This window comes from the organism of the source record quoted next, unplaced genomic scaffold (assembly GCF_019419815.1).
Source record: "Pyrus x bretschneideri cultivar Hongxiangsu unplaced genomic scaffold, Pyrus_bretschneideri_v1 Contig22, whole genome shotgun sequence".
Lineage (NCBI taxonomy): Eukaryota > Viridiplantae > Streptophyta > Magnoliopsida > Rosales > Rosaceae > Pyrus > Pyrus x bretschneideri.
In genome coordinates, this window is record NW_025999524.1 from 5,215,955 (window position 1) to 5,228,878 (window position 12,924).

The window sequence follows — 12,924 nt, forward strand, 5'->3', positions numbered from 1 at the left end:
AGGGCCATTTTTCACAGGCTTTTCCCTGGGCCTTCAAAAACTCCGGCCCAGCTTTGTAAGCAAGGAAGCACCCAGAAAGACACGCATAACGCAGCCGCAGACAAAGGAGACTAGGAAGTCAATAAACCGAAGTTCTATAATCCTCTCTCTCTGTCTGAGATCATATTCTCTCAACCTCCTCATCGCTGATCGTTCCCCACCAATCTTCAACCATCATGTACTCGTCAAAAACAAACGGATACGAGAAGTACTCCTCCTCCGACCACCTCCACCAACATGTCGATGCACCGGCCACGGGCATCCCAGTCAGCTCCGGTAGTGAACCTTATTTTACTACTTCTTACGAAGACATGAGCTCCCAAAGTGGCCACAGCCACATGACCCACCCACCTACCCATCTCCGCCCTCGCGCCCTCGGTCCTTGGTCCACCGGCCTCTTCGACTGCTTCTCCGATCCAAAAAACTGTACGTATATATAAAAATATGGCATATATATAATATATATATATATATATATAAATTATTTGTAATTAATTTGTTAAAGTTGTTTATATTGGGGATTAATTTGGATCATGTGTTGATCATTTACTCTACATTTGAATTAATGTTTCATGTTATTGTGTATGTCTACATGCAGGTTGCATAACATTTTGGTGTCCATGCATCACTTTTGGCCAAATTGCAGAGATTGTCGATAAGGGTTCTATATGTAATTAACTAATTAAGCTTCTCCCTTCCTTTTCCTTCCTTATAAATGGGATTAGGGTGTATTAGTAACCGATTAATGAGGGTTAAGTAATTAATTAACTAAATTATATGCAGCTTGTGGTGCTAGTGGAGCGCTTTACACACTGATTGCTTGTGTGACGGCTTTTCCATGTATCTATTCATGCTTCTACCGCTCCAAAATGAGACAGCAATACAGCCTGGAAGAGAGCCCTTGCGGTGACTGCTTGGTTCATTGCTTCTGTGAGGGCTGCGCCTTGTGCCAAGAGTACCGCGAACTCAAGTCTCGCGGTTTCGACATGAAACTTGGTAATTACTCCTCCATTTCTAGTTCTTCTTTTAAATTCAAAGATTCAATTAAGTGTTGTGCCGCATGACAAGATTAATACTAATTAATATGAGGATATACAATCAGTTACACCAGTAAAATGAAAGAATTATAAATCTCTAGAATAATAGATAGAAATATCGCAAATAGAGTCACTTTGAGACCCATCAAAAGATTAGTTCCCCACCCAGGAACTACTTTATCATATTATGAATTTAATGGTTTCAATAAACTCCCCGAATTAATTCGTCTTGGACGGCCAGATCTAGAACTCCCTTCAACGGTTTGTGTAGCCATAATATATTTTATTTTCAACAAGATCTGTTGACTTTGTATGCCCAAGAATTTCTGACCCTAATATAGGTCTTACTGTCTGGATATGATTAATACTAATATATAAAACTGGATCTCCTTATTTCTTTTAATCATAAATTAGTACCTATGTCTTCCTTTCTTCCTGAGTTAGGTTAAGTTTTACTAATCATAATTAATTAGTACATCCGTTCGTGTTTGTTTAAGATTTATATATATTTTAAAGGAAACGATATTACAAAGAAGAAAAAGGTCTTTTCAAATCGGGTGGCTTTGACCCTCTAGAAGCCAATTTGATAATATCTTCTGTTGGCCGCAAACTGACTGACCTTCCTAATTGAATAAATGTTAGATGGAGTTCTATATTTTAGGTTAAATTTTTTTTGTTCTTGTTGCATTGACTTGGTTGGATTAATGTTGAATAATAAAACAATTAGGATGGCATGGAAACATCGAGGAAAGGAACCAAGAAGTTGGAATGACTCCGGTGGCTCCGGTGGTGGAGGAAGGCATGAGTCGAGATAAATGAAACATCATGTAGACTATCGTTTGTTATCAAGATCTCGGTGCATTTTTTGAACATAGTAGAGTTTTCGACATAGTAAATTATATTTAATGTTTACTCTAAGTTTGTTGTCATGATTTTATACACGGGTATGTACAATGTATGAAATATTGAATAATTGTTGTAATAATGATACAAATAAATAATAATACATTTAAATTTGAAGACAAAAAAAAAAAAAAATGAAACAGAAAATAAAGAAGGAATATGTTCAATTTGTTGAAAAGAAAGGAATACGTTCGATTTGCTAAAAATAAAGGAATATGTTCGACTTGCTGAAAATAAAGGAATATGTTCGATTTTGGCGGCATGGCCAAGTTATAAGACGGGGGATTGCAATTCTTTTTTCCCAGTTCACCTCCGTGTGCCGCGTAACCAATAAAAAATAGAATACGTTCTTAAGTTTTACAATATCAATCAAGTCAACATTATAAAAACCTGAAGAAATTCAGGTGGATCCACTCACACTGGCTGAACCTTATTTTACTACTTCTCACGAGGACATGAGCTCCCAAAGCGGCCACAGTCGCCATCGCGACCTCGTTCCTTGGTCCACCGGGCTCTTCGACTGCTTCTCCGATCCAAAAAACTGTACGTATATATAAAAATGGGATATATATATTTTATATGTATACATATTATTCTCACTATTGTCAGATTTTCTTATAGCGTAAATGATTTGTAATTATTTTGATAAAGTTGTTTATAGTGGGGATTAATTTGGATCATGTATTGATCATTTACTCGTGAATTAATGATTCATGTTATTGTGTATGTCTACATGCAGGTTGCGTAACACTTTGGTGTCCATGCATCACTTTTGGCCAAATTGCAGAGACCGTCGATAAGGGTTCTATACGTAATTAACTAATTAAGCTCCTTCCTTCCTTTTCCTTCTTTCTAAATGGGATAAGGGTGTATTATGAGGGTTAAGTAATTAATTAACTAAATTATATGCAGCTTGTTGCGCAAGTGGAGCGCTGTACATACTGATTGCTTGTGTGACGGCTTTTCCGTGTATCTATTCATGCTTCTACCGCTCCAAAATGAGACAGCAATACACCCTGGATGGGAGCCCTTGTGGTGACTGCTTGGTTCATTGCTTCTGTGAGGGCTGCGCCTTGTGCCAAGAGTACCGCGAGCTCAAGTTTCGCGGTTTCAACATGAAACCTGGTAATCACTTCTCTATTTCTAGTTCTTTTAAATTCAAAGATGCAATCAACCGGTGTTGCGTGACATGATTAATACTAATTAATATGAGAATATACAACCAGTTACACCATTAAAATGAAAGAATTATAAATCTCTAAAATAATAAATAGAAATATTGCGAATAGAGCCATTGCGAGACCCATCAAAAGAGTAGTTCCCCACCCATGAGCTACTTTATCATATTCTGAATTCAATAGTTTCAATAAACTCCCGCATTAATATATAAAACTGGATCTCCTTAATCAGAAATTAGTACCTATGTCTTCCTTACTTCCTGAGTTAGGTTAAGTTTTAGTAATCATAATTAATTAGTACATCTGTTCATGTTTATTTAAGATTTATATATATTTTAAAGGAAACGATATTACAAAGAAGAAAGGTCTTTTCAAACCCGGTGGCTTTAGACCCTCTAGAAGCAAATTTGATAATATTTTGTGTTGGCCACAAACTGACTGACCTTCCAAATTAAATAAAGGCTAGATGTAGTTGAGAGTTCTATATTTTAGATTTTTTTTATTTTTTTGTTCTCTTTGCATTGACTTGGTTGGATTAATGTTGAATAATAAAACAATTAGGATGGCATGGAAACATCAAGGAAAGGAACCGTGAAGTTGGAATGAGTCCGGTGGTGGAGGAAGGCATGAGTCGACACTATAACTCATAGTAGAGTTTTGGTTCATGTTAATATAAATAGTAGAGTTTTCGAGCATCGCAGTATATTTTTGGAACATAGTAGAGTTTTCGACACTATAACTCATATACTGTATTTACTATAACTCATGTACAATGTATGAAATATTGAATAACTGTTGTAATATGAGCATCATGTATAATGATACAAATAAATAATATGGTTTTATCACAAATGATTTTTGAAATTGACCAACCCCATCAAGCTGGTCCTTAAAATTGAAAATCAATCAAGGTTGTCCCTAAAAATTGATGACACAAATCAATATGGTCATTCCATTACAATTCCTTTAAAATTCCGTTAAAATTTCTACTATGTGCTTTGCGTCATATAAGTAGGTCCCGCAAGTCTAATTAAATATTACCGTGAAATTAAAAATTTAAATAATAAATAAATAAAATTTTATGTCAAAATTAAAAAAAATTAAAAATTTTTTTTCTCTCATCATCTTCGTTGAGCAGCCTTGGCTGCCATCGCTCCATTTTTGGCACTCGATCCATTTAAACATAATATACCATAATAGAAACCCAGTCGAACCAAACTATCTTCTTTGTTTCTAATTCCAGCATCGCTGACACCCACCTTCTCCCAACCATATCCTCCGATCTACCGCCACACCCAAGGCCTAAGTTGACGGCCCCACACCAATCTTTTCGACAAGTAGCAGAAGATTTGGGCAAAAACCCTCACACACCCATGAGATTTTTTGCTTCGGCTGGTAGTGGGTAGGGCTGCCATGGTAGCCAAGCCTGTGCGAGAAAGACAACAAAATAAAAAAAAATATGTATTTTTTATTTTGTCATAAAAAAATATTATTTATTATTATTTTAATATTTTAATATAAATGTTAATATTTAATTAGATTTGTGAGATCCATTTATGTGACACATAAGCACATAACAAAAATTTTAACAGAATTGTAATGAAAGGACCACATTGCAACATTCATTTTCAGGGACTACATTGATTGATTTTCAATTTCAGGGACTATCTTGATGCGGTGATTCAATTTCAAGGATCATTTATGACAAAAACCCTAGATAATAATACATTCAAAATTGAAGACCAAAAAAAAACAGAAAATAAAGAAGGAATTTGTTTGATTTGTTGAAAATAAAAGAATATGTTCGAGTTGCTGAAAATAAAGGAATATGTTTGATTTGCTGAAAATAAAGGAATATGTTCGATTTTGGTGGCATGGCCAAGTTATAGGACAGGGGATTGCAATTTTTTTTTAGAGTTTTAACGAAACACTCTTGTATTGTTTATTTTAATCAAAAATGACATTTTTATTCTAAAAAGTCACTCTTTGTACTATTCACTTACAACACATTTTTGTCTTTTTTATTAAAACTCAAAATTTTCAAATCATTTTCATTATTATTATTATTATTTTCAGTTCAAACTCCAGGTGCCGTGTGACCAACAAAAGAATAGAAATACATTCTTATGTTTTGCAATAGAGTTTTTATCACAAATGGTCCCTAAGATTAACCAAACTCATCATTTTGGTCCCTCACTTTCAAAATCAATCAATGTCGCCCCTGACACTCACTACCACACATCAATTTGGTCATTCCGTTTAGATTCCATCAATTATTCTGTTAGTTTGTATGTGGTATCCACAAATCCAATAAAATTGTGACACGTGAATTATACAAAAGAAGGGTTTCACAAATGGTCTCTGACATTGATCAAACTCCTTATCTTGGTCCTTGAGTTTCAAAAATCAATAAATTTGGTCCCTGATTTTCACTATCTCATATCAATAGAGTCATTCAATTAAAATTTCGTCAATATTTTTTGTTAGTGTGCTGATGTGGTCCCACTAGTCCAATCATACAACACTAAGTGGATTAACTATAAGAAACTAATTTTTTTTTTTTTTTAGAATGAACCAATTGGCGAGTATTACGCGCTGACATTTCTCTCGCATCCCACAATCCCGATTGGAAAATAAGATTCAATCTAAATTTGATAAAATCGAATCTAAATTCAATTCAAATTTGATAGGATTATAACGAACTAAAGAGAATGATAAGTGAGTTCACAGAGGACAAAAGCTTTAGTGTTGTCATGGAGAGTTCTTTTTCTTTTTGAGCATACCTAGATGAAGATGATGATGTCTTTTTTTTTTTCTTTTAGTTTTTGTTTTTAATTTTTTATAGTACTTTTAGTTTTAAATCTTAATTTTTTTTAATAATTAATTCATGTGGCGTCATATGATTGGACTAGTAGGACCATATTACCACACTAACAAAAAATATTGATGAAATTTTAATGGAATGATTAAATTGATGTGTAGTAGTGAAAGTCATGGACTAAATTTATTGATTTTTGAAACAGGGACCAAAATGAGGAGTTTGATCAATGTCAGGGACCATTTGTGATAACAATCCTTATTTTGTGCAATCACGTGTCATCATTTTATTGGATTTGTGGATCTCACATGCAAACTAATAGAAATAGTTGGCGGAATCTAAACGGAAGAACCAAATTGATGTGCGGTGGTGAATGTTAAGGATGATATTGATTGATTTTGGAAATGCGAGACTAAAATGATGAATTTGGTCAATCTGATGTGATCAAAATCCTTTGCAATATCAGTCACGTCAACATTAGAAAAACCTAAAGAAATTCATGAGGAGGACCCACTGACACTGACTTACCCAATCGTGGTTTCGTCCTTTTTCCCGCAATTATCGTGGTTTTGCTGAAAAAATTGAGGCCCTTCATGAACGTTTGGAGTGAAAAATACTTCTGCTTTAGAAATAGTAGGTCATTCTAATCATTGAAGCATATGGCCTTGTAATTGGAAAATTCAATTTTGGATGCAGAATACAGTCCTTCTTGTCAATGTAATTACGTTCACATTGTAAATACTAAATAGAAGCACATGGTAAACGTACTTAATTAATTGAAATATAAGCCGATGAGAAATTTTTTAATATGTCAAAATGGTACACCAACTGTAATAATACAATTGATTAAAAAAAATTTACTGTCAAGTTTCCAACCAATTAACCGGATCGTGTTCACAACACCCTAAAAAATATGTCATTGTCGACAATTTTACTTCAAAGACCTCAAACAAACGATTATTTGGCATGAGAAATGATAATGAGACTTTTTCAAAGTGGATTATTCATGAACTTTCTGTTACCTCATGACTTTAGCACGATATTTTATAATATTGTCACATATATTAACGTTAAATTATGATGTGTCGGAAGGGATGTCGAGAGCCTGACCTAATATTTCTCATCTGTCATTAGGCAATGCCGTTTGTTTTGGTCGGCAGCTTTCTACTAATCGAAGTATGGAAAAGCTGACTCCTCAGTCCACCACTACCCCTACCCCAACGCCCTGCCCCATACGCAAACAATGCATCAAAAGACAAACAACAGCAAATATATAACCCAAATTACATTGCAATCGAGACCTCTTGGGGACTGCTCGCAAACACATGGAATGCACTTTTTGACTGATATGAGAGAGTGAAATTATCATCGGCGAAGAGAGAAATGGAGGGAGCGGAGCTGGAGCTGGAGAGGCGGAGCAAGTTCCTCAGCAGTTTGATACAGAAGAAGAAATCTGTGGAGGAACAAGATCACCGTGATAGCCTCAATGTCCGAGTCAGGGCCTCTGACATGCCCATCACTCTGCAAAACCGCGCCTTTCGGTCTGCGCGGGATCACCTCGACGCCATGCCCGGGAAGCTCGACAGCAAACGCCTCGCTCTCGCACTTAAAAAGGTCAAATCTTTTGCCCTTATCAGATTATGGTTTGCTTTTTTCTAACTGGTATTTTTATGCTGTGGGTTTGTAGTGGCAAATGGCAATGGCATGCTTGCAATGCTGATTGTATTGTAGAAGTGTTTTGAGTAATGGGCATTGATCATATGGGGGCCAAAAATCTTCTCGTTTGGGAATGCTTCTGTAGGAACCGCTCGTGCTCATGAGCGCTTCTACTACAAGTGCTTCCATTATAAACATTGAAATTTTTGTTATTCAAGTGCTTCCTGAAGAAGCATTCGGAAGTGCTTCTCCAGAAATTTTTCATTCTCTGAGACGCACAGTTTATGACAAACTTATATTCTCGATAAATTCGAACTTCACAATCATTTTTTCAGCTTGAATGTGCTGTTCAAAAACCACCATTGCATTTATGCGTCAATTTAAAGAGGCGGGTCGCACGGGAATGTAATTTTAGCTGCCTTGTTCGTAACCCGATCGGGAAACTGAGAAATCACAAGATTTTCTGTTTTTATGCTGTAACTTTTGATGCTTTGAGATTATAATGATGTGGTGAAACATACAGCATTGAAATTATGGGAACTAGCTTTGGTTTGCACAGAGAGTTCACAATGTTGCTTTTGTTTTTCTTGACAGGATTTCGATTCCTCGTATGGTCCTGCTTGGCACTGCATTGTTGGAACTAGCTTCGGTTCGTACGTGACACATTCCACTGGCGGCTTCTTGTATTTTTCAATCGACAAGGTTTACGTTCTTCTCTTCAAAACAGCCGTCGAGCCTTTGGACCATTGACAATGTCCGCCAATTTTTCATTTATCGTTGCTCGCACGTGTGACGATATTATGATTTTCCATTGTATACTAAAAGCACGAATGGGTTATATTTTCTCATGAGGAGTTGCAAACAGAGTGTGTTCCGTTTACGTGAAATATTCGTTTCATCTGTTGCAGTGAAAACGTTGTAAATTCATGCCATGTTATCGATGTGTTGCAAACACCTGCTCGTATCAGTTATAATCTCAAAAACCCAATTCGTAACACACCGGCAGCAAATACTGTCCTTCTCGAGTCACCGGGTTCGTTTTGTATGTTTGTAATGCAAAGTTCATCGTAGATTTGCACTGCGTGGTTGAATAATTTGATTGTGCGTTGGATGCTTTCTGTTCAGTCGTTGAAATTAATACTGGCAAAATCTTACGAAAGAAAAGTCGGTCGGATTGAAAGAAACCAGGCAGATTTACACGAAGATCATACATCCTGAATTCGTCTAGTTGAATAAATGGACAGATCAAAATCAAGACTAAAAGAATACAACCGTCAGCGAAAACCAGATTTACGCAAACAAGATAGTTGCAGAAAACAATCCTAAATGCTCTCCCCCTTCCGATTTGTTTCAACAAATTCCAATGGACAGGTACTCACCTTTCAACTCCTATTTGCTGCTTCCTATATGTTCAAATCAAAGCTTGCCACCCCCTAATTCCTCCTGGGAGGGTACAAAATTGGGTATTGCTGCAAGTTTCCCAACAGGTGCCTATCAGAGTCTCTAAAAAATGTTTCCTTTCCATCAAAAGAGTTTCGCAGGAAATACAAATTCATCATGTTCTACAACAGAACTGCACTCAGAACTAAGAAACCGATGATCACAGAGCTTGTGAAGGAACCGCCACTGTTGAAAAATAGTGAAAGGCACCCAGAAGTAGTGGAATTCGAAGATGGTGCCAGTGATGTTGCATTGGTGAAAGTGCTATTTTTTCTGCCACTGCATTCAAGTAAAACAAGGAAACAAAAGGTTCATTAGGTTATTCCAAACAGTCTCTTGGAAGTTAAATTATGATCGTAATAAGATGAGAGACTTGTAACTCGTACCTTCCTGGAAATATACAAGATCCGTGACCTGCAAGAATTGGCAATGAAATATTATCAGTAACAAAGCAAGATTTGCACCAACAAAAAAGCATATTATAACATATTGGTAGTGCTGTAAAACAAAATTTTTCGTTTTTGATGCGACTTGTTACTTTTCTACTTGATGCAGTCTTCACTACTTAAGTTTTATCAATGCTCACAAGCTAGTCTGTAATACACGAAACCATGATGCAAATAAACATGTCATGATTCCATACTTGGGTCTGTGGTAGTAACAGTAGCCACCCCTTTGAAATCACAAGTTCCAGGAGCCTTGGCCATCCGCTGAAAATATGCATTGAAAGCATATGTTGCGTGTGTGAGCACATTATCCGGTTCATAACATGGTTGACCCTGCAGCAAAGGCGAGCAATCAACTTTCCCTGGCCCACAAGCCCAATCCAAGCCTGCCTGTAGCATCTTTTTGTCGGAACCCTCCTTCGCAACACAAAAGGTTTGGTTCGTTGTGTCATTTGCCAACACAGTTCCAGCACCTGTTAAGTGCAAGGTATAAACCGGCACTCCATCTGCATTAAAGAGCCCCCAATTCTTTTCAGAGACAGACCCAGGTCTCAAATCCTCATTGTAGAGCTCATAAATATAAGTGCTAACAGCAATCCCAGGATGCTTAGGAGTCCCCGTGTTGTTAAGCACATGCCTAATTAAGTTACTGTTGTAAGTGTTGGCATTGTCAAGTGTGGCATCTGGCTCTGATGAGTCACCCTTGGAGGGCCAACCTGACTCGGTCACTACAATGGGGATATTAGTGATGTTTAGATAGGACATTGCAAAATACGCTGCGTCAACAATAGCATCGAATACATTGGTATAATGTAGCAGTGTATTAGCATCGACAGCTTCCTTGTTTGGAGGAAGAGGGCGGAAAAGTGCATAGTCCAAGGGGATTACACCGTTGGAGCGCATGTAATCAAAATACGGGTAGACGTTGAGCATGAGATATGAATCAGTAGACTGCAAGAACTTGAGCAAGGGAACCATGACCGGATCCCATGAGCGATTGAAAAAGGCTTGGGATGGTGGAAAGGAGTCGAGAATAATGGAGGAAGAGTGCGGAGTAGAGACTTTAATTTGGCGGTCAAGGTTAGATGCAACAAGTGCAGAGTGAATGAATTTCAGGGCAGAAACTAGGACTGGAGCAGCATTTGGGAGGGCACTAAGGACTTCAGATCCCACAGCTATAGCAGTGATGTTGGTGGCAGGGACATGGGCTATCACATTGCGAGCAACCCAGTTGGCAGCAGTGGCATTGGATTGGCCAATCCCAAGGAGCTGTTCATTAGGAACCGAAATAGTCACTTGGATGCCTGTGTTTGCAAGAGCGAGGAGCATGGCTCTGTCTGCATCATAGAGTCTGATATGTCGAATATTTTGAGCTTTAAGAAGTGCCGCCACTTGAGTTGGGCTAGGCATATCAGAGACGTCTGTACCGAGGTTTACACCAATTACAGCATCTGCAAAACATTAACAACGAGTGCTAGATTAGAAAAGAAAAAAGCCTGAGATTAAAATCTCTTCCATCTTCAGATTAACTTCATCATGCATATAGAACAGACAGCATCACTCATAAATCTGACATGTACAATCATCTCGAGATTGTTAGCTTAATTGGCCCTCGTCACTTTGTTAGGACCAACTCTAGTTTGGCCTTCATTACCAACCTTCGTGTTGCACAGAAGTAATTCCCTGATATCTCTCACCAGTAATATCTTGCCATTCTTCCAGTAACCCAATGGCTGTAGAGAAACGTATGAGTGGGGTTATCAAAATCCTAGTCCAAGACTCCTTCACATTATAATATTTCATAATCCAAAACCAGTATTGCTTGATAGTGCCGATGCTGTGGAATAGTAAACAAATGCACCCTCCCAAAACGCCAGTCATAAATCTCTGATAATCTGTGATAGAAACCAGTGGTGCCAACAAGAACTTTCTCCTCTGCCAAATCAAAAGCAGCAATGACACAGGTAGCTCCAACTCCGATGGGCACGCATTACCAGTGCATAGCACCATTGAGATATGTTCCATTATCATTCAGAAGATGTTTGCAAGGAAAATCTTGAATGTTTTGCCGTGAATTGTTTTTCAATGAAAACACATGTAGCATGTATCCATAAGCAACCTTGACAAGCTTGTAATCATTGATACAATGGGCATAACCAAATCTAATCCTATTATAATGATTACAGATTCCTTGTGGTGGTCAAAACATTAAGAATCTAGGTTGTTTTATAGATTCACAGATACAAATATATCTTATATAGATAAATATATGGAATACGAAACCATCTTAATTAATGCTATCGGAATCTCATATACAGATGAAAACCCCATACAATTAAATAGTGCAAATAGAACGTTGCCTGCTTAATCTAGTTTTATCATTCTAAAATGCCTCTTATATAAATTAAGTGTGAAGCAGCTGAGAGAAGTAATGGGCTTATGCATATAATATAAGACCAACTACAGCACATGCTATCCTCCTCAAACTAATATGACAACAATACCCTCCGAAGCAGATTTTGCAGGACCCCAGTTCATTGATGAAGTCTAACACTATCCTTTCCATCTCCAACAAGGCTATTTTGGTCCCACGAATTATTTCACATTTGTATTAGAATGGGGTTTTAGAGCTCAAAAGACTGCCAAATGAGCTGGACCAGGTGGGACGCAAATTGAAAAGCCGACGACAGATCGGAAACTTTCAACAAGGGAATGATTTTCTCTCAGAAACAACCCCCCCCCCCCCAAATCAGCTGAATGCACCCACTCTCCCACTCTCCCTCTCTCACACACCCCTTTTCTCCAGGTCTGCATTTTTCTTGAAGAACATGGTTTAAGTGCAGCAGAGATTGAAACTTCAAATCAAATCAGTCACAATAAACTCAATGACCTTGCAGATTAATTAGCCAAAAAACTACTAATCATTTGAGCAAATTTAAAAAAGACCCAGAAAAAAAGGAGGCAAAAACCCACATAGGAAACGCATCAAAACACCAAAAAAATGGAACTTTAACAAGAAAGGAAGGGTCTTTGGCACATAGGAACTCATAGAACACAATGCAGACATCCAAAAATAAAGATTATTGACAAATGAAAGCTTAAGTTTTAAAGAGCTGCTAAAACATATGCGCAGAAAAGCATAAAAGCTTACCTTTTTCAGCAGAAACTGCAGACACCGCCAATAGGAAGAAGAATAGCAGAGCAGCCATGGAATCCTTCCTCTCTGCCCTCCAAAACCATACAAATGAAACCCCCACAGAAGAAAAAACCCCAGAAAGAAAATTAAATTTGAATAAAACCCCAAGAAAACCAAAAGGCCAAAAGGGCAAGAATAAAAGAGGGGAATAGAGAAAAAAAGGGAAAAGGGAGCTGCTTTTGAGGTTTGTGGAAGCAGCTGATGAGACAGA

At 37.4% G+C, this 12,924-nt stretch overlaps 4 protein-coding genes across 5 annotated transcripts; 3 read left to right on the plus strand and 1 right to left on the minus strand.

Moving 5' to 3' along the window:
* Positions 1 to 200: 200 nt before the first annotated feature.
* LOC103943055 (protein PLANT CADMIUM RESISTANCE 2) lies at positions 201 to 2,084 on the plus strand. Its single transcript, XM_009353249.3, has 4 exons — positions 201 to 465; positions 638 to 709; positions 823 to 1,035; positions 1,804 to 2,084. The coding sequence occupies exons 1-4, from the start codon at positions 216 to 218 to the stop codon at positions 1,893 to 1,895; spliced, it is 627 nt and encodes a 208-aa protein (XP_009351524.2). The 5' UTR covers positions 201 to 215; the 3' UTR covers positions 1,896 to 2,084.
* A 128-nt stretch (positions 2,085 to 2,212) lies between these two features.
* Positions 2,213 to 4,009, plus strand: LOC125477669 (protein PLANT CADMIUM RESISTANCE 2-like). Of its 2 annotated transcripts, none has more exons than XM_048585060.1 (4): positions 2,213 to 2,522; positions 2,719 to 2,790; positions 2,892 to 3,104; positions 3,719 to 4,009. In XM_048585060.1, exons 1-4 carry the CDS (start codon positions 2,435 to 2,437, stop codon positions 3,805 to 3,807), a joined length of 462 nt encoding a protein of 153 aa, XP_048441017.1. In that variant the 5' UTR covers positions 2,213 to 2,434; the 3' UTR covers positions 3,808 to 4,009. The 2 variants fall into 2 exon arrangements, with proteins under 2 accessions (XP_048441017.1, XP_048441016.1); XM_048585059.1 differs by lacking the exon at positions 3,719 to 4,009 and adding an exon at positions 3,499 to 3,683.
* Positions 4,010 to 7,137: 3,128 nt separating this feature from the next.
* Positions 7,138 to 8,585, plus strand: LOC103943056 (dynein light chain 1, cytoplasmic). Its single transcript, XM_009353251.3, has 2 exons — positions 7,138 to 7,589; positions 8,226 to 8,585. Exons 1-2 carry the CDS (start codon positions 7,359 to 7,361, stop codon positions 8,379 to 8,381), a joined length of 387 nt encoding a protein of 128 aa, XP_009351526.1. The 5' UTR covers positions 7,138 to 7,358; the 3' UTR covers positions 8,382 to 8,585.
* Positions 8,586 to 8,782: 197 nt separating this feature from the next.
* Positions 8,783 to 12,914, minus strand: LOC103943068 (glucan endo-1,3-beta-glucosidase 3). Its single transcript, XM_009353264.3, has 4 exons — positions 12,669 to 12,914; positions 9,715 to 10,968; positions 9,458 to 9,485; positions 8,783 to 9,350 (listed from the first exon to the last, which is right to left on the minus strand). Exons 1-4 carry the CDS (start codon positions 12,724 to 12,726, stop codon positions 9,194 to 9,196), a joined length of 1,497 nt encoding a protein of 498 aa, XP_009351539.1. The 5' UTR covers positions 12,727 to 12,914; the 3' UTR covers positions 8,783 to 9,193.
* Positions 12,915 to 12,924: the final 10 nt, after the last annotated feature.

Excerpts from the sequence above, each read along its gene's own strand:
- LOC103943055 (XM_009353249.3), top strand. The coding sequence starts at position 216 with ATGTACTCGTCAAAAACAAACGGATACGAGAAGTACTCCTCCTCCGAC. Across the intron at positions 466-637 it reads CTTCTCCGATCCAAAAAACT|GTTGCATAACATTTTGGTGT; the intron begins GTACGTATATAT and ends GTCTACATGCAG. Across the intron at positions 1,036-1,803 it reads CGGTTTCGACATGAAACTTG|GATGGCATGGAAACATCGAG; the intron begins GTAATTACTCCT and ends TAAAACAATTAG.
- LOC125477669 (XM_048585059.1), top strand. The coding sequence starts at position 2,435 with ATGAGCTCCCAAAGCGGCCACAGTCGCCATCGCGACCTCGTTCCTTGG. Across the intron at positions 2,523-2,718 it reads CTTCTCCGATCCAAAAAACT|GTTGCGTAACACTTTGGTGT; the intron begins GTACGTATATAT and ends GTCTACATGCAG. Across the intron at positions 3,105-3,498 it reads CGGTTTCAACATGAAACCTG|GAAACGATATTACAAAGAAG; the intron begins GTAATCACTTCT and ends TATATTTTAAAG.
- LOC103943056 (XM_009353251.3), top strand. The coding sequence starts at position 7,359 with ATGGAGGGAGCGGAGCTGGAGCTGGAGAGGCGGAGCAAGTTCCTCAGC. Across the intron at positions 7,590-8,225 it reads TCGCTCTCGCACTTAAAAAG|GATTTCGATTCCTCGTATGG; the intron begins GTCAAATCTTTT and ends TTTTCTTGACAG.
- LOC103943068 (XM_009353264.3), bottom strand. The coding sequence starts at position 12,726 with ATGGCTGCTCTGCTATTCTTCTTCCTATTGGCGGTGTCTGCAGTTTCT. Across the intron at positions 10,969-12,668 it reads TGCAGTTTCTGCTGAAAAAG|ATGCTGTAATTGGTGTAAAC; the intron begins GTAAGCTTTTAT and ends AATGTTTTGCAG. Across the intron at positions 9,486-9,714 it reads TGTTACTACCACAGACCCAA|GTCACGGATCTTGTATATTT; the intron begins GTATGGAATCAT and ends CAATTCTTGCAG.